The sequence below is a fragment of the Nuphar pumila genome, chromosome 11 (genome assembly GCF_984573655.1).
Source record: "Nuphar pumila chromosome 11, dmNupPumi1.hap1.1, whole genome shotgun sequence".
Classification (NCBI taxonomy): domain Eukaryota; kingdom Viridiplantae; phylum Streptophyta; class Magnoliopsida; order Nymphaeales; family Nymphaeaceae; genus Nuphar; species Nuphar pumila.
Window position 1 is genome coordinate 39,674,642 of NC_143259.1, and position 26,394 is coordinate 39,701,035.

At 40.9% G+C, this 26,394-nt stretch overlaps 1 protein-coding gene across 2 annotated transcripts in view; it reads left to right on the top strand.

Moving 5' to 3' along the window:
- Positions 1-1,217: 1,217 nt before the first annotated feature.
- LOC149822291 (sodium-dependent phosphate transport protein 1, chloroplastic-like) overlaps positions 1,218-26,394 on the top strand; it is a 214,064-nt gene continuing 188,887 nt past the window's right edge. For both annotated transcript variants that reach the window (XR_016426025.1, XM_089980998.1), the window contains exon 1: positions 1,218-1,501. Coding sequence is in view for 1 of the 2 variants with exons in the window: in XM_089980998.1 (XP_089837124.1) it covers positions 1,447-1,501 (55 nt within the window). In the remaining variant the exon portion in view is untranslated. The remainder of the gene's footprint in view (positions 1,502-26,394) is intronic.

Here is a 26,394-nt window from a genome sequence, read left to right on the forward strand (position 1 = left end):
CAAATCATGCTAACTGTTTTTCGACGCCCAGAAGGTGGATAAGTACAAATCGATTTGTTTCAGTATGAAAATAAGTGTTATTTAGCATGAATAGTACAACCAATTGTAAGATTTAACATTCATATTTACAAATCGATTTGTTTACAAAACGAAACCTTAAACGAAACTCACCTAAACGCCACGAGGTTTGGTAATTCGACAATGGAGGAGAAACACCTAGAAGGTAGATGCAGTCAATGGTGACAACAATGCTCCCACTGTGCAGACGACGACAAAGGATGCTCCAACGACAGCCGACAATATCAAAGGGTGATTCGGGGACAACAGACGATGACAAAGGTGCTCCGATGGCAGCAGACAACGACAAAGGGTGCGTCATCAGAGGGAGCTCCTGTTACGGCAGATGGTGCAAACATTTACTGCTTAAGGCGAAAACAGAATGTTTGGACATCCTCCTTTTTCTGTATTGAGGATATTTTTGTCCTTTTCTGAAACTGGTGTTTAACTTTTCTAGATAAAGGATCTCGAACCGTCATTTCACTTTTCTAAATAGAAGACATTTTTGTTATTTTCTCGAACAATCGTTTCATGACGGGAATGGTGAGAAAGGGTACTTAAGTTTTTGCAACCGCACCGGACTCCCATGCTAAGTGATGACGACACATACGAAGATACGAGCCCCACGTGCTTATATACGGGGCGCTCATTGGGACCCGAACACAAAATGTTTACTACAGTGCATCTTGGGGGGGGGCATATAACCTGCTTGGCTGATTCATGCATAGCTCGTATACCCCAGGTAGTAGCCCAATAAAAGGCAATTTTAAGGGCAATTTCTCGATACTGATTTTAAAGGCAGTTTTGTCATTTCAATGTAGATTTTTCAGGACAGGAAAAATCTGTGGAATTATAAATAATAAGTATAAACAAACTATATCTAAATGTGAAATCTTAATTTATACAATTCATGTCTTTCATTTTAAAAAAAAGTTAAATTTCTAAAAATCGGGTCTTTTGCCGCGTTAATCTGGATTCCGAAACATCGGAATAAAATTAGCGATATTTTTGAACGCCACCGATATTTTGTTACCATCACTCTCGCGTTCAAATTTAATGAGTTCACAAATAAAACCAAACCAAAAACAAAAACAAAAACTAAATCCGAACAAAAAAAAATGAAAGAAAAAAATAAATATTTCCCTTTTAGTTTATCCTTCTGGACACCGAACGCTGGGCAGCCCTCTCCCTCCCTCTCTCTCTCTCTCTCTCCAAGTGGGAGAGAGAAGAAATTTCAGAAACAGGAAAAAGAAAAAAGAAAGAAGAAGAAGGAAGAGGAAGCGTCATTTATATTTATTCAAGGATTTCAAAAAAATGGGAATTTCCGAGGGCGAAATCGCGTTGTAGAGTCTTTTCCTCTTCGCCGGAGAGCTTTTTTTCCGGTCGGCAATGGCGGTCGGAAGCATCGTTTCCGGTCGGAACTTCGGGTCGCTCACTCTGCGAGGTGAATTAATTTTTTTTTGCATTTTTTTTGGATTTTCCTTTTGGAAATAAAGTCCTGAAAATTCGCATTCTTATCGGAAAAAAAGCGCATGAAAATCTCCGAGAATCTAGAGATGAGTGAGTCTCTCTATGTCGGTTCTTATTTTTTTGGGATGACAGTATGCCCCTGAGTTTCAGGGGTAATTAAGTTGGTTTTCTGGAAGTGATTTGTTTCGGTGTATTTGGAAGGATAATCCATTCCAATGAGTGAGTTCTTTTTTATTTGTTTTGTTAATTCAGGTGTAAATAGAGAAATTATTTAGGGATATTTAGGTAATTTCGTGATACGTCACTTGATCTTCTGACCTTCGGCGGAGAGGGGTTCCTGATTCCCCGTTAGCTAGTCAAGACTGTAGTAGGCTTTGACTTTCATGACTGACGAAGATGCCCTCCTCGAGCTGTGCCGATGAGCCAGTTCGCGTTTTCATGGCTTCGGATGGGAAGCGTATAAGATGCGTTTTAAAGGGGATTTTAGGTATTTTTGAGGGACGGACACTACTTTATGGAATATGTGGACACGACACGCCCGAAAGATTTTGTAGGCACGGTGAATGCTGTGGAGAACATCTAATTTTTCTTTTTTATATGGATAACTTCATCTAATTATTATTTTTTATATGGTCATGACTCATGACCATTTATTTTGTAGTAAATTGCACTACTTTTTTCATTACAATATTTATTCATTTCAGTCTTCAGCTTGGATTTGTATGAAGGAGTAGTAACCAATGTCCGCACTTGTGGAGGGGTGACAACCAATTTTTCGATAACGGTTCGGTTACATCAAGGATCTGTTTTAAGCCCTTTTCTTTTTGCGATAGTGATGAATGAGCTTACGAGATCAATTCAAGAAAATGTACCGTGGTGTATGTTGTTTGCTGATGATATTGTTTTGATTGATGAGTCTAGAGCTCGGGTTAATGCTAAGTTAGAATTATGGAGACAGACATTGGAAGCTAGAGGTTTTAAGTTGAGTAAGAGTAAGACTGAATATATGGAATGTCGGTTTAGTGAGCAACGAAGTAGTGATGGGAGTGTAGTGAAGCTTGGTGAGCAAGAGATACTGGTGAATGATTATTTCAAATATTTGGGATCCATCATTCAAAAGTATGGAGAAATTGATGGAGATGTAAATCATAGGATAAAGGTTGGGTGGATGAAATGGAAAAGTGCAACTGGAGTGTTGTGCGATCGTAGAATGCCATTGCAGTTGAAGGGAAAGTTTTATAGGACGACTATTAGGCCCACTTTACTATATGGTATGGAATGTTGGGCTGCCAAGAGACATCATATTCAAAAAATGAGTGTAGCTGAGATGCGAATGCTTAGATGGATGTGTGGAAATACAATAAAAGATAAGATTCAGAACGAGGAGATACGTAAGAAGGTAGGTGTTGCACCCATTGAAAATAAGATGCGAGAGAATCGTTTACGGTGGTTTGGACATATTCGGCGAAGACCTAATGATGCTCCAGTTAGAAGGTTGGAGAAATGGGAAAATATATTAGTTAAAAGAGGTCGGGGTAGGCCTAGGAAGACTTGGATGGAGATGATAGGAAAGGATATGAATGCTTTGAACCTCACCGAGGACATGGCATTGGATAGAAATGATTGGAGGAAAAGGATTCATGTGGAAGACCCAAAATGAATTTCTTTTTTTGGTTCATATCGCTGACCCCAATTGTTTTGGGATGAAGGCGTAGTTGTTGTTGTTGTTGTAGTCTTCAGCTTGGATTTATCATCTAAAGTTAGTCATAATGGATTAGAATTGTCGTTCAACAATTTATTAGACAAATGGACCTCTCATACCAATTCTCTTTTGTTTTTCTCCTTTCCATTCCCGTCTGGATGAAAACGAGAACAATCAGATTGGATGCATCTTTCTTAGGGAATAAAGACACGTATTAAAAATCAATGATGTGAGCATATTGACTCATATCTAGCAGGTAGCAGGGATGCAAACATCATAAGCTTGAGTTGGGTATTACCGTATTAGTATATCCCACACATAATATGAATGTGATAATTTGTTCTCTAAGAAGCAAAATGTTAAATAAGTAGATCATAAATTTATGATATTTTGCTATTCTTTCTAGGGATTTATGTGTGTGACATGTTTGGATGGACATACATTTCCACAAATAAAATGCCCAAGGCTAATTATTGTGGTTGTTGATATCCTGAGGATGCCCAAATTGGTTATATGAAAGGCAAAAGTGTTTATTGGTTATGTGTGCTCATGAAATTGAATATTATGTTGGCATAGATGTGCATATGATGAACACGAAATTTCTGAAGTTAGTTTGATATTGCATTAAAATGATCATGTGCATGTTTGGATGTTATGCATAAAATGAATCATGAAATAATGCATGTTGTAAGCATTTGTTAGTATGCATATGCAATTTGTATTGTATGTACATTCTTATGGTGTGTGAAAGAATGTGCATTGTGGACATGTTTCAATAGTTGTGTGTGTGCATGTTGACTGAGAATTTTGCTTAAGATGTATCAGTGGTCAAATATGAACCACTGTGGGCTATGTGGGCCAGGAGCATGTCTTGCTCCAAGATTAGTGCTTATGTATTGCAAAATTCACTCTTGATATTATTGGCTTTCTAAATTAATTGCACTGGTAAAATTATGTCAGGCCTGGTTCTCTGTTGTATTTTGCAAAACGATTATCATGTAAAGAATTTGACTTTTGTTAAAAAGATAAAAGAGATAAACAATGTAATTAATATTTTTTTTCCTGAATGTCCCTTCCACCGTGTGGGAATCCTGAATGGCGGTTTTGGAGAAATCGTGAGGATACTAAAACTCTGTGTGCGTTTGTGCCCTTGAACTCGATAGGGTGGTTCACCTCCCGACCACGGTTTTAGGGAGTTTTGAGCCACTTTGCCTTGTGGTGGTGTTGTAGACACAACTGTTATTATTGATATACCAAGAAAGTGACATCATTGGATGTTGATTTCCCTACTGTCTCGACATTAGATGTTGATTTATAATGTTCCGATGAATGATGTTGATTCCTGATATCGGTCGAGGAACAAGTGTGGAACCCAGTAATAAAATACAAATTGTATGTTAAGCTACAACTGAGAACCTATCTTGAACTTCGGGAATTGTGGTGGCCGTTTGAGTATCTGGGGGTTTAATGAAAAATGAAACTAAACTTGTATGCATTTAATTGAGACATGCATGCAAAAAAGAACTTTGATAATTTAATAAATTATTCATGCATGTGTATTAGAATCATACATATTTACTATTCTCCATTAGTTCATGCATTCTTACTTGTTCCTTTTCATGTGATATATTGTTATTTCATGATAATTGCTTTTAAATGCTTGAATGATAATGAGATTGTTATTCTTATATTCTTTTGAATACTTGCATGAATTTGATTTCTGTTTTTTTTTTACTATTTGGATTTTTAGAGGAATTCGTACAATGAATCTTTGATTCTTACTCAGTATTTTGAATATTTTTCTCAAGACCTGAAACTCAACGATGGGGATGACTGCCACAGGGAGCCTACGAGATCGCGTGACTTGCTTCTGTTATTTTGGACAATGTGACTTAGTGATTTTACACTTTAATTTAATTTTGTTATCAGACATTGGTTTATTGATTAATAAAGTTAGTTATTTTTTATTGGTTACTTCAATGTAAAGATTACTTGTGGTTTGAAAATTGTTAAGTTTGTGAGGCTCCAGATTCTTGGGTTTTGGTTTCCACAATTGTTTAAAAAAAATCACTTTTCACGAGGATGAGTTGGGATTCTTACACACACAAAGAGAGAGAGAGAGAGCACACCAGTCACCATTATGCTGTCAGAGGGAGTTGTTGAGTGCTGCGGTGTTGCTGCTATCTCTGGGAGGATGGAGGAAATCGGGATTCAGGAGAAAAACCAAAAACATGCTGAGAGAGAGGAAAAAAGAAAAAGGGTCCGTCAGGCCCTTTTAAAATACTAGGCTATAACGGTGATAGAAATGCCGCCTTTATAGAGAAAAAAGGCTATAAAAGCGACTGACATGTCGTCGTTATAGAGAAAGGCTATAGCGACGGCCTTTTTATCTTGCCGTTATATACTAATACGACAATATTATATGCCCATTAAATATTGTTGTAAAAGTTTTTTAATGACAATAAATTAATGGCCATATAATGTCGCTGTTATACACATGCCTATAACAGTGATATCTAAAGTCTTCGTTATAGGTTTGTTTATAACGATGACATATTTAACGGCCATATAATGTCGCCATTATAAACATACTATAACAATGATATATAAAGGCATCGTTATAGACATGTCTTTAACAATGATATTTATTTCTAAGTCAATAGCGGTGACTTTTTTTGTCGTGGTTAAAGAGTCAACGCTATTGACTTTGTTCCTTGTAGCGAGTGGTCGTTTGTTTCATTTCCACCAATGAGAAAAGAAAGACTCCATGGAAAAGGCAATGATGGGAAGGCCATTCCATGTGTGAAAAAATGCACGTGTAAATCTATTCACACGAGTGCTGGTGTGTATGGATTTACGTAGTAAATGCATGGCCAACGTGAAAAGAAACCCATAATGACTGTGGGCCACACATGAAAATGGAGTTGGCATATTTGCTTCACCTGCATACGAAAATGGAGGGTTTTGTACGTAAGCCCCCATTTTCATGTGCAAATTGGGTGAAACAAACAACCCCTAGGAAATCTGTATAGATTCTATGCCATTATGCATATGTCATCTACCCTTATAGGGTACCTGATGAAATAAAATGATCTTAGAAGGAATATAATGAAATTCCTCTATTGATTCTCCAGGGCCAACAATCTATTTGATGAATCCAACAAACAATTTGAGTGAATTCAGTTCAAAATGAAATTCATGCTTTATTGCTTTGGAGTAATAATTTAAATGATCATGTAGCTATTATGTGGTAAATGGTTCAACCAAAGTTGAACATTTTTCAACATTTAGAATGTCAAAATCATGGGAACAATGCTGGGAGGAGTGCATTGATGCAACTATAAGCTTACTAGGACTCGAGGGGTTACTGAGATTTAGTCATATATCTTATGATTATGAAACACAATGCATGTTTCACTGATTCATCACAAAAAATGCATAGTTTCTTTTGCTTGATGGTTAGTTTTATTACCTAGTTATAAAGGATATAATTATCTGCATTTTATATCCATATATTAGCCATGTCTTGCAAATTTCATTTAAGAATGATTGAACACGCAGGCCATCTTACAAAATCAACGCTATAGTGCAAAATAGAAGATTAAATATGGAACAACTAGATAAAATGGAACAAATACTGAAAAAGCTATGTGATCATGCATAATTTGTATTCATATTATATATACTTTATGTGCATGATTAATTGCAAAAATAGATTAAAAACCCTTATTTATCGACTTTTGGCAGGACATTACTTGGCTTTCAAAATGAGAAAAATTACAAAAAGTGAAACCCAATTGAGTGGTGTTTGGAAATTTAATTTCTTTTAACAACCTTTTTGAAAATAATTTTCTTTTAATGTAGCTCTTTTGAATTTATTAAAAATTAGTAGACTTTTTAGAAATTTTTCTAACCCTAGTTTTAGTTATAAATAATAGCAATCAAGAAGAGGCTGGCGTCTCTTCTTGGGATTGACGCCAACCCCTTCTCTCTCTCTAAGTCGGTCCTTCCTCCCTTTCTTCTCCCTTCTTCCTCCCACTTCTTCTTCTCTTCTTTCCTTCATTCGTCATCGGCTTCTTCTTGATTCGTCGGAGAGCATCGTGGTGCGCACACGATCTCGAAGGATGACCACTCTTCTCTAACCCCTCCGTCGGAAGTGACTTTCAGGTACTCATCTTCTCCCTCTTCTCTTTACGTTTAGGCATCTAGATTAGAATATTTTTTTTATTTCTTCAAATGCATCGAAAGTCTCTTTTAGCATTGCATATAACACAGTATAATTTCTGCAGCTTCTTCGCACTTAGAATAGCGTAAAATTTATTTTAGCATATCATATAGCTAGTTTATGTTTATTAGTTCATTCTGTGATCCACAGATCACACATATTTGCGTGATTAGCAGATCACGTGTTTCAGCCTGATCAGGCTGACTTGCGTGCTCAGCAGGCCATACAGATTAACATGACGTGCGTGTATTGATCCACTTGATCATGATTAGCAGATCACGTCGTTGCACTTGATCACACATTCTATCGTGATTAGCGTGATCAACGTTGCATCAATTCTTTTTGGGTATCAAATACCTCTATAACGACCCCAACTCATACCCCTTGCAAATGCGGAATATATATATATATTAAAGAATCATTGCGGAAATATGCCCAAAGACCCGGGGCCTTTACAGTTCCACTCACCATTGGATAACCCAACCAACCACAAGGGATCTTACATTTATCCTCCATACCAAATAAATCAAATTTTTATTGAATAATTGATGATAGTCTCGAGACAATTGCATAAGGAAATCTAGAGTGCATGAATAATTAAATATAAAGGAAAAGTAAAGAAAAGCTGAGCCACGTTGTCCCTCTGTGAAGTTGTCTAGCAAACGTGTAGCACTCGTAGCTCTCTTAGAAGCAAGTCGTTTCACTGATCCTCTGCGGTTGCGAAAAACCACAAAAATAGGGTGTCAGAAATTCAAGAAATTCTGCGTACAAATTCCTCTAATGAATTAAATAAGCATAGAGAATACATATAGGAGTTCATGCAATAACATAGAGGAATGCAATTATGACAAATATATAATTCAATTGAGCATTCATACAATAGATAACAATTATTAAGCATGAGAGAACATTTAGTAAGTAACATGGATCACATTTTAAGCAATACAATCATTTAACATGCATTATAGAACAACATTAAGCATTCACTAACATTTAACAGTAAAAGGAACAGGTAAACATGCATGATCTAATGCATAGCAGGAATATGCATGGCTTTAGTGTAAAGTATGAGTAAATTATTACCTCTTATTAAAATTTTCTTTTCATATGCATGTCCCTATTAAATGAACACAATTTAAGTTCATTTTTTTAATTACTGTTGCCCGCGGATACACCAAACGGGTAAAATCTCTGAGGTCAAGTTAGGTTCCCAGGACAGCTTAACACACAAGTTTTAATTTATTACTAGGTTCCAAACTTAACCCTCGACTGAAACGGCCTTCGGAACATTAGACCACCTATTTAATGTCGGGGACACTAGGGACCACCCATTTACAAGTGTCATTTTTCTTGGTATACCAAAACAACAACTGTGTCTACACACCACCCTCAGGCAAAGTGACGGACTTTCCCTAAAACCGTGGCCAGGAGAATAACCTCAATATCGGGTTCAGGAGCAACAATAATGCACACGGGGTTTTTGTATCATCGTGGTTTTTCCAAAACCACAACTCCAAGAGTCCCGTACTTCCGACGAGACATCTTAGAAAGTACATTACACTGTTCTTTTATTTTTATTAGATTATTATTATTTAATTTCTTTAATTTGCAATTCAGCATGAAAACCAAGGCAACAACTCGCATCTACTCCTGCGAGAGCCATCACGGGACTCCCAACCGTAGAAACACATAGAACATTGCAATGCAGTGCAAATTATTAATTTGATTTTTGCGATGCATTTAAAATAAATAAAGGAGCAAATCACAGCTCGTGGCCCACCCAGCCCATGATGATTCATTTCGATCATCGATGCACCATATGCAAAAACCATAACAACATGCCATATAAGAAATAAACCACATGCTTTCTAAATGAACATTCATATATGCAAACCTTTATCATGCGTATGAAACAAAAATATTCATTCGCATGTATTTACTTAATTCATATGCAACTATGTCAAGTGCCTCCTTTCATTTGCATACACGGATTCACGTCAATTCTTGCTTTCTTTGAGTGTATGTGCTCATGTGAATGCATATACCCATCAAGTGTGCATATTCATGTTAATTGCATGATCTCAATAAATTTGCATATATGTTAGTGCATATTCTCATTCAATTCTGCATAACCATAGCAATGCGTGTTATGATTAAATTCTGCATATACTTAGTAAATGCATTTTCTTTTTCATCAAGTGTATATGAACCTGCCAATACAATGTTCTACTTTAGAATAAGCATATACACACCTCAATGTACACAATGTTAATGAACTGTCTCACTGAAATGAACATCAATGCATACACAACACATGCAATAGAAATTTGTCATACAAGACTTAATCACCTGTAGACATGCATACCTTTTTTTTGTTGTTATAAAGAGGTTCACACCCAGTTGACTGGGGTTTTAAATAGGCCCAGCCCACCTTAGTCAACTGGGTCTGATCTGGTCAGACCCCAGACAGGGCCTGGCAGTGGGCTGCCAGGCCAGGCTAGTTGGGCCAGCCCAGCCGACCCTGTCGGCTGGGCCTGATAGCCCCTTCACAGGCTTTTTTTTAATTCTTTTACACACTGCTGCCCAGCCGAGCTCCACTCGGCTGGGCCCAACGAATCAGCCAGGCCTGGCAGACCAGGCCTGGCGAGGTTGAATCATAATGGGGCAGGCCAGACTTCACAGGTCCCCACAAACACAAAACTATATATATATATATATATATATATATATATATATATATATATATATATATATATATATATATATTATTTTTCAAGAGGTTTGCACCCAGCTGACCTAGTTGGCTGGGGTTCCAAACAGGCCCAGCCGACCAGGATCGGCTGGGTCTGGCCTGGACAGACCCTGGCCGGGCCTGGCAATGGGCTGCCTGGCCTAACCCAGTTCGGCCCAAGGGCTGGATTGGGTTCCGCCAATCCCTGCTAGCCGAGCCAGCCCACTTGCATAAAAAATTTTCTTATCTATTCTAATTAAAAAGAAACTATACATTAGGCAAGCCTCCATTAAAGAAGCACATTGTAAATATTTTCAGGATCATGCATACATATAATTACAGATTAGGGGCTCAAATATGCAGGTTTAACATATGTTCATATTTACATATGCCTGTAAACCAACCAAGCTATATGTGCATGTTAAAAAAAAATCTGACGTGAACTTTAAACCTATTTGCACATACTTATTCAACACTGCAATTCATCCAATGTTTACAATGAGCATGCCATTACATATACATTTTCTGAAAATATATGCATATAACATTGTTTCTACGCCTATATGCAAGCATACACGCAGCCAATATCGAAATCCACCATTGGAGATCGATATTTAGCATAGGGGTTCCTCATAGGACCATTCCTTTCATGAAAAAAAATTCAGTTATACATGGACAAAATTTTTACTTCATGAAAAAGGTAAAAATACGCAAAAATTCAGCCATGGAGGACGATCCAGGGATCATCTTCCATGCGTTCAAAGGAAAACATGCACATACATGTTTTTCTCATAGATTTCATCCAAGATATTACATGAAATCGAACCGGCATTCGATTTCTCACTTATTTTCAAAAGATAAAACCCGTACCTTGCAAAAATTGCAGAAAATATGAGAATCGATGGTGGAAAGGGGGTTAATGGCTGGAGAAGAAGACTCTTCTTCTTCTTCCTTTCTTCCCTCTCTTTCCCTTCTTTCTCCCTTTTCTCTTTCTTTTTATTATGAGTGGGAGAGGGGGTGACGTCCCCCCCTTCTCCAACCCTCTCTAAGAGAGTTCCCCAAAAAAGAACCCTCTTTCCATTTTGTTTTTCAATTTTTTTTGAAACTCTTTAAAGTTGACTTTCTTTTTAAAACTTCTAATTCCTTTAAAACCCTCTCATAACCTTTCTTAAGTAAGAATAAGGACTCTCTTTAAAGAGTCCTACTCAGCTAAAAAAAAAATCAGAATTAATATTAATTAATTAATTAATTAATTAAAAATTATCTAAAGGCTTCCAAAAATAACCAAATTAACCCAAAAGGCTTCTTATCCTTATTAAAATCCAAATTAAAGCTTTATATTGAATTCAAAGCTGGAAAACAAGGGGCTTGGATTTGGATCCGGATCCGGATCAAAAAATCCAAACCTATACCCAAAACAAAAATGGATCAAGATCTGGATTAAATACAGATTTAAGTAGGTCTTAAATAAGATCCAAATCCATAATAATTCAGATCATATGCCTTGGATCCCATCCGATCCAACTTCGGATCCAGTTCGACAAACTGCTCAATTTTCAGAAAAGGCGATTTTCAGGCCAATTGAAACTCGAAATCAGGAAAGTAAAATATTATTGCACTCAGAATTTCGAGACACATCCAACGACATATTACACGAATATCAAATTCCGAATTTCACCTGAGAATAACCCGAATTTCACTTGAATTTAAAGGTCGAAATTAAAACTCTTTCTCACACTTCGATTGGATCGCCTCGATCTTGTCGATGAGACCTGGGTCAAGCCCAGACTCAAAGACAACAATATAAGAATCGAGCTTTAAACGATTTTCCTACCAGACAACCAAATTTTTAACAAAAATCAAATTTAATTAAGTGTGAAAATATGCGATATTACATCCCTACCCCCTTAAAAGAATTTCCTTCTCGAAATTAGAACGCGTCAAACAATTGTGGGTAGCGCCAGAATCAAACATTTCATGTGTATAATGATCGACGGCTAAGAAGATACCTTCGATCAGATCAGTCTGATCTCTCTGGGTGGTAGCTGTAACGGCATAGACTTTTCTATTGGTCATTCGCTGACTTCGCTGCTTCTGATGCCTCTACTGTTGTTGTTGTGGCTGTTGCTGTTGCTGCTGTCCTCCCTGAGCCGCTGACTTGTTCGGACAATAGGGAGCAATGTGTCCAGGTTGCTGACACTGGAAACAAACCCCCTTGAACATCGGGCAAAAGCCCGGAGGATGGCTCTTGTTGCACCTGCAACACACTGATTGGGCCTTCCCCTGCTGAGGTTGTCCCTGCTGCGCGCCCTGCTGACGTCCCCCCTGGGTCCGCTGTCTCTTGCCTCCCTGTTCCTTCCCTCCTGCAGGTGGGTTCTTCCTCTTACCACCAGCCGAACTAGCTCTATTGTTGACCTTCTTCTGCAAGTCGCCCCTGAACCTTTCCCATTCCTTGTTCAAGATCGCTGCAGTCTCAATCGCCTCTGCCAGTATAGTGGGTCGGCCTCCCAACACCCGATCCATCCTTCAACCCACGTACATACTTCATCGCCCTCACCTTCTAATTCTTGAAGAGGTTCGGGCAGTACCTTTCGAGACTCTGGAATCTAGTTGTGTAGTCCACCACACTCATGTTCCCCTGAGTCAAGTCGAGGAACCTCTGCTGCATTTGCTCCACGACGTAAGAGGGAAAATATGCGTCCAAAAACTCCTCTCTAAACACCTTACAGGGAATCACATCCATGTCAGCGAACTTCATCCTTCGCAGGGTGTCCAACCACTTCTTGGCATCACTCTTCAGATGGTACGTGCCAAATGCGGTCTTCCTATCCTCGGGGATAGGTAGGACGTCAAACGCCCGCTCAGTCTTCTCGACCCAGCTCTCGGCTGCCTCTGGGTTGGCCTTTCTTGAAAAAGTTGGCGGATTCAACTTCAGGAATCACTTGTAAGAAGCCCCACCAGGGTTCGGGACAACTTCGTGAGGATGGATGCAGGTAGCTGCCTGTGCCACCTGTGCTGGTTGAGCCGTCTGTGCTGCCTGCGCCGTCATTGTCTCTGTTAGGGTGTGGAGGGTATTCATTATGAAGTCCATATGCTCATGTCAGTTGGCGGGAGCACCAGAAGAAGATGAAGCACCCCTGCGTCCATACATCAACAACGTACAAATTTTTCACAAAAATTAAACCTCGATCGATCCTACCCTCTTGGGGTTGATCCCGAGCAATTCATTCATACAATTACATCAAGATATTTAATAGTGTAAAAACCGAAAAATGTTGCTATTAAATTTTTGTTTATCTTACAAAATATTTCAAAAAAAATGCAAATTGGGCCTAGATCCACATTTCGGATCTAGGACCCATAAAGGGGCAATCAGGTATAAAAAGTATCAACCAAAAGGAAATAAAAATAATAAAATAAAAATTTTTTATTATAAGGTTAATCTGGGGATCCACAGTTGGATCCATTCGGATCCAACTTGTAGATCCATATCATTGGGGTCGACTTACGCGTCTCGGGTCCGGCCCCAGCCGAGCCCTGTGTAACAGGGCTTATAAGAGTAAGGGGCAACCCGATAAATCTGAAACAAAAAAAAGAAGGGGGTTAGGGTTCTGAGAGAGAACCCTAACCGAAATCGCAGGAAGGAAAGGGAGGAGGCTGGAAGCGCAGCCGCTGGAGGGAAGGGGGCTCCGATTTTTCCGGGCCTTCCTCTTCAAAAGGAGGTCCCAAATGGGTCTCTTCTCCCGATTCGTTCATCTCTCTCTCTCTCTCTCTCGGTGTGCGCACGCCAGAGGAAGGAGCCCCACCACCGGCGAATATCCGGCCATCTGCAGGTGTCAAAGGCCCCTCGAGCATCTCCTTTCACGGCAGTTGGGAGGAGCGTCACCAGTATGCACCCCTCTGCGACGTTCGTCTCCGGCCACCGGAAAACCACCATAAGAGGTACGGGTCCCCTCTCGTGGAAATGAATGAGCAATCGAACCCCGGTTCGATTTTGTGCTCTTTTTTCTTTGGATGGAAACAGAAGAAGGGATTTGGTGGTTTATTAAACCCAAGGGAGTAGGGTCGATTGTGTTGTTGAGTGGACTAAGTCTGTGCAGAACCTTGGTTCGGTGGGGTTACTGGTTATCGTAAAGAGAGCTTTTCTTTTACATGTATTGAATGTTTGAATCCCAATTCCTTTATCCTCTGCCCACCCCATTGGAGAGTGCTGGACAGTGTGTGATGGATGATTCGGCTTATGATTGCTGAAATCTAAGGTCGCCAAAATCCTTGTTGGTTCGGCTACATTCAGCTCTCTTTTAATAGACCAGTTCATTTGGTATAAGATTGTGATTCGTAGTTCTGTACTGCCAATTCTAAAAAGGGGCGTGTTATTTTATCATCCTGCGTAGCTATATATATACTGTAATGATCTAAGTTGGCTGACTGGTATGCATAATATGGATTACTTGATCTGTGTTTTGATCTTGCATATTCTGTTGTTTCAAGAAGGCTGTAGTTTTATGCTTTGTTTTCAACGGCTGTCGGGGAAGAGATGGATAATAATGATTTATGATTTTTATGCGTACAAACTGAAAACCGGATTTGGTATGAAATTTGCTCACTCTAAATTTTGCTCGCTGGGTCTGGAAGATTAAATTGATCTATATTTTTTTTATCTGCTAGATTTGGACCATGTAACATGTATATTTTCATTCCACCAAGCTAGTTAAAATACTACATGTTATGTTAATCCCTGTAAGTAGGAACACTGAACGCTTCTGTTTTACTTGGAAAAGGGCATGTGAGAGGTCCATTATGTGGAAGCAAGATTTACCTGTCTAGTGTTCAGGGTTGGGATAAAATCAGACCCTATGGTTTTCTTTTAAAATGGGATAGTTGTGGCAAACTAGTTGCTACATAAGAAAATACCTACCTGGGTTTGACTGCTCCCTGTAGAAGAGTTGTGAGACATTAAAGAAATGTCATTCATTGAAAATGGGTTGTGGCATGTAGTCAAATCGACTGTTGAATGTCCTACGACTGATAAAGAGCCTGGTAGCCATAAGGGTGTAGGAAGCAGAGTATCATTGAATGCAGTTTTTCTCACTTGCGTGTGTCGTGTGTGCAGGCATAAGATAGGGGTTGTCGGATGCCATAGAAAATACATATATATATAATAAATAAAATAAATATAGAATTTCCTAAAGGGGATTTTCTCTATGCTGTTTAGGTCTTGACAGCATACACAGGCTCAGACCGGGCCTGTGCATATGCTGTCAGACCCAGCCGACAAGGTCGGCTGGGCTGGATGTGTTTATTAAAACAAAAAGAAAAAAAAAGTATATATAATATATATAATTCCTGCCTCCCTCTTTCAGTGATATATTGTTCGGTTTGACAGGAGGAGTGTGAGTTTTAATAGATGCACATTTTGATGGAAATGAGCAAAGTTATGAGTATACATGTAAACTGTACAGTCATGCTTCTATTGATGTCTCATTTAATATAAGTATGCGAAATTGCGGGGTCTATTCGCGTGCACATACTCGCAGGAGATATGTATTGGTGGATACCTATATGTGATGGAGGTAGTACACGTAGTGAGAATAAAAAAAAGAAAAAGAAAAAAAAATGACATGCTTATAAATGGTGTTTATGGTTGCATGCTTTTGACACTTTGGCCTAGTTTTATAAATAAAACACTACTTTTGCTTTTGTTGTGATGCATTGATGGCCTAATGGATCATCACGGCCTGTAGAGCCGTGGACTTGGTTGTTTTTCTTATATGTTAATAGCATCACTTAAACCACTCAAGTTGGTAGGGCACACTACTACACTGTTCCCGTTGTCCTCACGGGCTGGAGTCCCGTAGGGGTTCCCGCAAAGGAGGATGTGGGTTTTCACTTTACCTTTGCATATGGTGTTACACACTTAAATAATTGACTTTAATAAGAACAATGTAACTTATGTTCTGGGATCTTCCATCTGGAGAATGGAGATCTTAGAAGTCCAGTCTTGGGGAGACTGTAAGGATACAAAAACTTCGTGTGCTTAAATTTGGTCCCCTGAACCCGATATTGAGGTTCCTTCTCCTGGCCACGGTTTTAGGGAGAATCCGCCACTTTACCCGGGAGTGGTGTGTTAGTCACAGCTGTGAGGTTTTGGTACCAAGGAAGTGACACTTGTGGGCTTGGGGTGTCCCTTGTGTCCCCGACATTAGATGTGGAGGTCTAATGTTCCGAAGGTGATTCGGTCGAGGGCTAAGTTGGAACCCAGTAATAAAATACAAATTTTGTGCTAAGCTACCCTGAGAACCTAACTTGACCTCGGGGATTTTACCCGTTTGGTGTATCCGCGGGCGATGAAATTAAAAAGAGGAACTTAAATTGTATGAATTTAATAGGGCATGCATATGGAAATATGAACTTAAATGAAAGAAAATAAGCTGTTCATACATTTCACATATATCATGCATAATTTTGCTATGCATTAGATCAGGCATGGTCTGTTTCTCTTCCCTAATATATGTTCTTGGATGGGTGATGGTTACTCTTTAATGTATGTAGAATACACTGCTTACTCAAAGTGAATACCTGTTATTGATTAAAGTTTATGCATACTTAAAAGATGTTGCATGAATGCTTAAGTTGGATTGAGTAGAGGTAATAATTGATTTTCCTCAAGGAGAATTGCATAAAATTGTACTTGTGTTCTTTATGCTCATTTATTTTTATTAGAAGGATCTGTACGCAGAATCCTTTGGATTTCTGACCCCTCCTTTTTATGGTTTTTCACAGGAGCAGGAACTCAGTGAAGCGACTGGTGTCTGGGCAAGTCACGGGTGTTACGCACTTGTTGGATAAATCTTAGAGGGACATCATGGCTATACTTTTGTTTTCCTTTTTGGTTCATTTAATGGATGTTGCACTTTCAATAATTCATTATGCAAGTGTCTCTAGCCATGTTTATCAGTTTTTCAATAAATGAATAATGGTTTGATGTTGGTTTGGAAGATAAGTGTAAGCTCTATCGTGGTGTGTGGTTATCTAGCGGTGAGTGGAACTGTAAAGGCCCCAGGTCTCTGGGAATATTTTCACATCTAGAAAAAAAAAATTCCGCAATTTCGAGGGGATGAGTTGGGGTCGTTACAGGTTTGGTATCAGAGCCACCACAATATCTTACACTTTTATCATCATTATTGCAATAAATTTTAGTTTTTGAAAGTGAGCCATGTCCTGAAGTTCCAGTAAGTCGTGCCTCGAACTCCAGATCAGTCGTCTTCACTGGTAAGGTTGTTTAAGTTCTTTTATCTAGTAAACCTTATTATAGAATACACTAGTGATTGTTTGTGATCTTTAAATGTGGTTGTATAGGATCAACCCCAAGAGGGGCAAGATCAGGGAGGGTCTAATTTTATGAAATTCATGTGCGTGTAGATGTCGTATACTCGCAGAGGTGCTTCGTCCTCTACTGCTGCTCCCGCAAACTGGCAGGAGCAGAGAGATTTTATGATGGAAGCCATCCACACCCTGACCGAGACCATGACGGCTCAGGCGGCACAGACAGCACAGGCTGTGCAAGCAGCTCTAGCTATACAAGCGGCACAGGCTGCGCAAGCGGCACAGACTGCGCAAGCGGCACAGGCTGCCCAGGCAGCTGCGCAGGCAGCCGCACAAGCAGCAGCTCGCGACCCACCTGTCAATGTTGTTCCAAATGCGGGCGGCGCTTTCTTCGAAAGGTTCCTGAAGTTGGATCCGCCAACTTTTTCAGCAAAGGCAGACCTAGAGGCAGCGGAGAACTGGGTTGAGGAGATGGAACGGGCGTTCGACGTCCTATCTGTCCCTGAGGACAGAAAGACATCTTTTGGCACGTACCGTTTGAAGGGCGATGCCAAGAAGTTGTGGGACACCCTGCGAAGGGTGAAGTTCGCTGACTGGGACGAGATTCACTGGGAGACATTCAGAGAAGAGTTTCTGGATGCATACTTTCCCTCCTATGCCGAGGAACAAATGCAACGAGAATTCCTCGATTTGACTCAGGGGACCATGAGTCTAGTGGACTACACTACAAGGTTCCGGAACCTCGAGAGGTACTGTCCGAACTTCTTCAAGAGTGAGAAGGCAAGGGCGGGGAAGTATGTGCACGGATTGAAGGATGGGTTGCGGATCCGCGTCTTGACGAGTCGACCTACTACTTTGGCCGATGCGATTGAGTCGGCTACCGTTCTGACTAAAGATTGGGAGAAGTTCAGGGCTACAATTAAGAAAGGGGGTGGTAATGGGGATGGTTTTTCGGGCACGACGAGGAAGGATCCACCAACAGGCAGAAGGGTTCAAGGTGGCAAGAAACAACAGACCCATGATGGGCGACAACACAATCGATTCCAGCAGCAGAGGCAACAGGGAAGGGCCCTGCCAGTGTGTCGCAAGTGCGGCAAGAACCATCAACCTGGTTTTTGCCCTATGTTTAAGGGGGTCTGTTTCCAGTGTCAACAACCTGGGCATATCGCTCCTTTCTGTCCGAACAAGCCTGCGGTTCCGGGAAGACAGCAACCACCACAGCAGCAACAACAGAGGCCTCAACAACAACAAGGTCAGCGCATGACCAATGGGCGAGTCTACGCGACTACAACAGCTACTCAGGGCCATCAGTCTAATCTGATCGAAGGTATATTCTTAGTTGCTGAACACTTTGCACGTGTGATGTTTGATTCTGGTGCAACACACAACTTTATTTCTTCTTCGTTTGCAAAGTTGCTTGATTTGGTACCTTCTAGCCTCGAAAGGGCTCTGGATGTGATGTCACCTATGGGTGCATCCTCCTCTTGCGGGAAATATTTCCCAGCAGTTTGTGTGGTGATAGAAGGCTATGATTTGTCTGCCGATTTGGTCATTTTAGATATGACATTTTATGATGTCATTTTGGGCATGGACTGGTTGTCCAAGCATAATGCGACCCTCCAGTGTCGGGGTAAGAAGGTTATCTTGGAGCGTCCCAATTTGTCTACGTTATTGCGTCGTTCAACGAGACCGACCGACGGGGTGAGAGTCGTCTCAGCTTTGAAGGTCCTCAAGTACCACAAACAGGGTTGCATGATGTTTTTGGCCAGTGTGTCTGCTCAAGATAGTCAGGCGACACCCTTGGAGCAGTTAGATGTTGTCCGTGAGTTTCCGGATGTCCTTCCAGAGGATTTGCCGGGCTTACCGCCGCACCGGGAAATCGAGTTCTCAATCGAGCTAGTGTCCGGTACGACACCAGTTTCTCGAGCTCCGTATCGCATGGCACCTGCGGAGTTAGTAGAATTGAAGAACCAGCTGCAGGAGCTTCTTGACAAAGGATTTATTAGACCAAGCGTGTCCCCTTGGGGTGCACCAGTCTTCTTTGTTAAGAAAAAGGACGGCTCAATGCGACTTTGTATCGATTACCGTATGCTAAACCAAGTGACTGTGAAGAACAAGTACCCATTGCCGAGGATTGATGATCTGTTTGATCAGCTGAGGAAGGCAAGAGTGTTCTCGAAGATCGACCTTCGTTCTGGGTATCATCAGTTGAGAATCAAGACGAAGGACATTCCAAAAACGGCATTTAGGTCCAGATATGGGCATTACGAATTTCTGGTGATGTCCTTTGGACTTACAAATGCCCCTGCAGCGTTTATGGACCTGATGAATCAGGTTTTTAGTTTGTGGTTGGACTCGTTTGTCATCGTGTTCATAGATGACATTCTGATTTACTCAGAGAGTGTGGAAGAACACCGAGGACATCTACAAATCGTATTACAAACACTGAGAGAACATCAACTTTATGCTAAGTTCTCAAAGTGCGAGTTTTGGATTGATAGAGTGATGTTTCTCGGTCACGTAATATCCGAGAGAGGAGTTGAGGTTAACCCAACCAAGGTAGAGGCTGTTTTGTCATGGGAGCAACCAAAGACGGTGACTGATATCAGAAGTTTCTTGGGATTGGCGGGCTACTACCGTCGATTTATTCAAGACTTCTCGCGTATAGCTGCCCCTATGACTCGACTGTTGCAGAAAGGAGTAAAGTTCGTGTGGTCACCTCGATGTGAGGACAGTTTTCAAGAGTTGAAGAATAGGTTGACCACTGCTCCCGTTTTGACATTGCCCTCTGGGGCAGGTGGTTTCGTCGTGTACAGTGATGCTTCCGGGACCGGACTGGGCTGTGTCCTCATGCAGCACAGCAAGGTCATAGCGTATGCTTCTAGACAATTGAAGGTACACGAGAAGAATTATCCCACGCATGATCTGGAGTTGGCGGCAATAGTCTTCGCATTGAAGATTTGGCGCCACTACCTTTATGGAGAACAATTTGAGGTTATGTCCGATCACAAGAGCCTCAAGTATATTTTTACTCAGCGGGATTTGAATCTGAGGCAACGTAGGTGGTTAGAGTTCTTAAAGGACTATAACTTCTCCATCGCTTACCATCCGGGTAAGGCGAATGTGGTGGCAGACGCACTTAGCAGAAAGATGACGGTCACAGCTGTCAGCCTGATCGAACGCAGTTGGAATTTGATCGAGGAGCTGGTCAGATGGCAGCCATTTGCGGGTGATTCTGGACGCATCATTTGTGCAGGGATGCAGGCAAGACCAGAGATCATAGATCAGATCGAGGAGCTCCAGTCAGCCGATCCGGATTTTGAGAAGCTATGTGAGAGTGCCCAAAGGTCAGAAGCGCAGTTTCGTCGAGAGGAGGACAGAACCATCATGTTTGGAGACAAATGGTGGGTTCCAAAAGCATTACGGGAGGAGCTGATGAGTGAAGCTCACAGGTCGAGATATTCCGTTCACCCTGGTTCCACTAAAATGTTCAAAGATCTTCAGAGGACTTACTGGTGGAATGGGATGAAACAGGACATTGCAGAGTTTGTGTCTCGGTGTCTTACCTGTCAGCAGGTGAAGATTGAACACCAGAGACCTGGTGGACTTCTGCAGCCACTTGAGATTCCAGAGTGGAAGTGGGATGACATCTCAATGGACTTCATAGTAGGGTTACCTAAGACCCGTCGACAACGAGATGCCATTTGGGTAATAGTAGATCGGTTGACAAAAAGTGCTCATTTTCTTCCGATTAGAATCAGCCAGAGTTTGGAGAGTTTGGCCGACCTTTACGTCGATGAGATAGTTAGATTTCATGGGTGCCGCGTTCGATAGTGTCAGATCGAGATCCGCGTTTCACATCTCGATTCTGGCGCCAGCTTCAGAAGGCTTTAGGCACAACGTTGAAGTTTAGTACTGCGTTCCACCCACAGACGGATGGACAGTCGAAACGTACGATCCAGACACTCGAGGATATGCTAAGAGCATGTGCGATAGATTGGGCTGGCGATTGGGACAAACATGTGAAGCTGGCAGAATTTTCGTATAATAATAGTTTTCATGTGAGTATTGGCATGGCCCCGTATGAAGCTTTGTACGACCAACCATGTAGATCACCAGTGTGCTGGGACGAGGTTGGGGTGAGAAGATTGGAGTCTTCCGAAATCATCCAGCATTATGCAGACCAGATACGTTTAATCCGACAGCGATTGATTGCAGCGCAGAGCAGGCAGAAAAGCTATGCTGATCAGCGATGCAGGGAGCTCAAGTTTGAGGTAGGCGATCATGTGTTTGTTCGAATTTCACCTACGAAGAGTGTCTTCAGGTTTGGAAGGAAGGGGAAGCTGAGTCCTCGATATGTTGGACCTTTCGAGGTTCTCGGGCGCGTTGGGGAGACCGCATATCGAGTAGCACTCCCTCCTAAATTTTCGCAAATTCACGATGTGTTTCATGTCTCGATGTTGAGAAAATATGTACCTGACCCCTCACATGTGATTCACTATGAGGTGATCGAGGTGCAGCCTGACTTGACTACGGAGGAGAGGCCAGTAGTGTAATAATCGCAAATTTTATACAATTACCTAGAAAATTTGTGTATATACATATTTTATAATAAGCATGATTTGGGCCTAGGATCCGTTACCCGGATCCAAAAAGAAAAAAAAATATGGGTGTAATAGCAAATAAACTTGTCGAATCCATCGTTGGACCCAAGTGGATCCAACTCATGGATCCACTATTATTCACATGACTCAGATCCACATTTTTTTTATTATTCCCCGGATCCAAATCGCTACCGGGTTCAGCGTCGTGGGTCGCGGTTCGGACCCGGACCCGGCCCACACCCTGCAAAAGGAAACAAGTAGAGGTTAAAGAAATAAAAATAAAGGGGCAACCCGATAGGGGTTGCCTGATAAAAATGCAAGGGGGGGGGGAAGCCTTCTCCCTCGATATATCGGGTGTTAGGGTTCAGCTGAACCCTAACACGCAAAGAGTATGGGAGTTGGGGGAGATCGCAGCCGCCGGGAGGAGGAGGAGCTTCCTTCCTTTTCGGGTGGCCACCCTCCTACAAAAGAGGACCCTCGAACCTCTCTCTCACTATTCCATTCTGTTATTCTCTCTTTCTATCTCTCCTTTACCTCTCTAAACCTCAGAGCTCCCTCCGATCCCAGGCCGCAGCTCGAGACCTTGCAGTGAAGAGCCGACCTCGCCGGTGGTGGTGCTGTCCAGGCCGACCGACCCCTCTAGTGGATGCCGCAACACCCTCGCCGGATAATGGTAGGGTTTCTGTGATTGTTTTTCAGGTTAATCATGGGTTTTGGTCGGGTGCGGGTTGTCTAAAACCCAAATCAATTGGTTTAAGGGGGGGGGTGCGTATAATAAAATGTGAGGGACTTCGAATGGGATAAAATTTTGGCTGAGTCCTGTCAGGGGATTCTCGAATCCCTAAATAGTTGTATATGTTCCTTGCGGTTCAAGGGGATTCCCAATTTGGGGTCGTCTGTCGACCCCAAACCGAAAACCCCAAATCTGCGATTTGGGGGTTTCAGATTATTATGGAAAAAAAAAGAAGAGAAAGAGGGGACTGTCCGTGTGCCACAGTTTCGTAAAAAGAGAGACTTTTTATGCAGTTTGGGGGAAGTCATGATCTGATCCTGTCCTAAATTTTTTCTTTTATGGGTTATTACCTGTGTATGTCTCTTGGAATTTAATGATTTAGTTGATCTACCTTATTGAAATTTGTGCTTTCAGTTATATACACATTCCTCTGAAATTTCTGATATATGTATATAAATATATATACATTCCTGTAAATTTATGATTTAGCGTCGTATATAACCTTTGGGACTGCATGACTTGGCTGGGACTATATTCTCTTGAATTTTAGAATTTATGCTGTGCAAATCCCTTGTGTTGAATATGAAATTTGGTGTTTTATGTTTTTAGAAAATTCCCTGTAACAGAATTGATACTTCTGGTAATTTCATGCAAAAGAGCCGATGCTTGATCCGTTATCACCAATGTATTTCATGTTTGAGTCTGGTATAGGTCTAGTAGCTGTTTCTTTTTGTTGGTTCTGCATAATACGACATGCGGTTTAATACTTAATAATCCTGTAAAATGCAGTAGAATGGCTGAAACCATTGTTTGATGTATATGCTGTATGATGGCTGGACTGGAAAAAAAAATGTGTTTAGTTCATGCGGCTGAATGAATTCTGGTTCTGTCTTTTATATTTCTGTGTAACCCAGCGTGCTGTGCATCACTTAGTTAACTTGTGGGATACAGTAGAATGGCTGAGTGGTTCATGTTGGATTTTAGAATTTCAGTATGCTAGCTGATTAATACCTAGTTGTCACTTCTCTTGTGCACGAACTTTCTTGTGTTTGTATTACTGAATTAGGCTGAATGGGTTTTACAGTCTTTGTTATTTTTGGCCTAGATTCCACATAAAACTGCAAGTTCTCTTACATTCCAACTTCTACCTTAGAGTAGCAGCTGTACACCAATGATAGTTTTAAATTCTTAAGATAATTCCTTGATCTCTTCATATAGAAAATGAGTGAGACATATCAAAGAAATGTTATGTATTGACATTGTATATTGCCCGTACTCAGAGTATGTGAATTTCTTTTCCTTGGAGCATTGTGAACAGAAAGGAAATAATCTAGTGGTAACCTAAATGGGTAAATGATTAAGTCATGGTTATCCCTTTCTACTAGGGGGGTTGTTTGGGAAACCTTGCTCAATGGGCGATACGGGTTAGGTACCTAATGTAGGTACGTGGTTTGATTCAAATATATTGGTAAGAAAATTAAATATTAACTTTTGTGCTTGAATGGTTTAAAGGCACCAGAGCACTCTGAGTGAGTTTATGAAAACAATATCGAAAATGATGGGGTTGATTCATACACTTGGGTAAAATGACTAAGGTTCAGAATCTACTACTGTGGTAGTAGCGGGGTTTGGGGAAAAATGCCCTACACCCTAAAAGGTTAACTAAATGAAAAGATTTACTCACTTAGATTCGGGCTTACCTTGGAGAGGGTAAGTGGTACAAAACTCCGGGGACATAATTTTTAGTTTCGAGCTAAAGTGACTCGTTGGTCCCTAGTCCTCGGAGTTGGGGGACCCAGACTACCAATTTTGTCCCAGGTGGTAGTTCTTTGTTCTTCTGCAGAAGTTAGGGATGCATCTTGTTTTGGTTTTGGCCTTTGGGAGTTTCTCTCGATCACTGACCGCTCCCTTGGGATTTCAGTCTCAGTTAGAATGTTCGGGCTAATAAAATACCCTTGAATAATATACCCCCGAACGTTTTCTTCTGAGATGGTTGCCTTGGCCCGTGTGTACCCGCGGGATAAGAAAAGATAAACATCAATTAGAACAGTTAGGTATCACTGTGATGGAGTCATTAAAGAGACAGTTGCATATTTTTCAGCATGCTTTATATTCGGTGCTTATGATGAAACGACATCCTAAACTGTGCATATATTAGTTTATTGAATTCATATTATGGATGTTATATAGATGTTATTCATATTAGGGTAAGTTCTCTTACAAAATATGCTTTAATTGCTTAATACCTTGCTTAATTGTTGTAGTTGCATAAAATGCTTTTCGTGCTTCAGTATAACTGTTACGTAATCTACCCTTCTACTTAGATATATGTCTGTTATTGCTGTTGCAACGACTTCCTTATGTGTTTATGTTTAGACTGAAAATCAAACACGACACCCACATCACACACCTGACACATGATCTACTTGCAAGAATAATTACAGTTTTCCCTACTTAGACGTGGTAGTCTAATTCCTATAACTTTCATCATTTTCAGGCAAAGAGTAGCTCTATGAGCGAAGCGGGATGAGGCACTGACCAGGACTTGATCTATTTGTTCCCTGGCGGTCCTACTTTCTTTTAAATTGGAAATTTTAGTTTGAGACTCATAATGTGAAAACTCTGATGTTGGATTCTTTTATTATTGAAATAAAAATAAATGGTGTGGTTTGCTTTTACCTTTCTGTATCGTTCTGAAATGCTTAACCCTGGGATCATTTGTTGTTTCCGCTTCAAAAAAAAAAAAACCCTCAAAAATCTGGGTTTAAATTTCGGGGCGTTACAAGTAGAGATTGTGGACCGTCAAGAAAAGACACTGCGAAATAGGACGATTTCGTTCGTGAAAGTGCATTGGCAGCATCACGGGCTGGATGAGTGCACTTGGGAACCTGAGGCAGCTATGCGTCAGCAGTACCCTCATTTATTTGGTACGTTCTAATTTCGAGGATGAAATTCTTTTTAGGGGGAAATGATGTAAAAACTGAAAAATGTTGCTACTAAATTTTTGTTTATCTTACAAAATATTTCAAAAAAAATGCAAATTGGGCCTCCACATTTCGGATCTAGGACCCATAAAGGGGCAATCAGGTATAAATAGTATCAACCAAAAGGAAATAAAAATAAAAAAATAAAAAAATTTATTATAAGGTTAATCTGGGGATCCACAGTTGGATCCATTCGGATCCAACTTGTGGATCCATATCATTGGGGTCGGCTTACGGGTCTCGGGTCCGGACCCGAGCCGAGCCCTGTGTAACAGGGCTTATAAGAGTAAGGGGCAACCCGATAAGGGTTGCTCGATAAATCTGAAACAAAAAAAAAAGAAGGGGGTTAGGGTTCTGAGAGAGAACCCTAACCGAAATCGCAGGAAGGAAAGGGAGGAGGCTGGAAGCGCAGCCGCTGGAGGGAAGGGGGCTCCGATTTTGCCGGGCCTTCCTCTTCAAAAGGAGGTCCCAAATGGGTCTCTTCTCCCAATTCGTTCATCTCTCTCTCTCTCTCTTTCTCTCGGTGTGTGCACGTCAGAGGAAGGAGCCCCACCACCGGCGA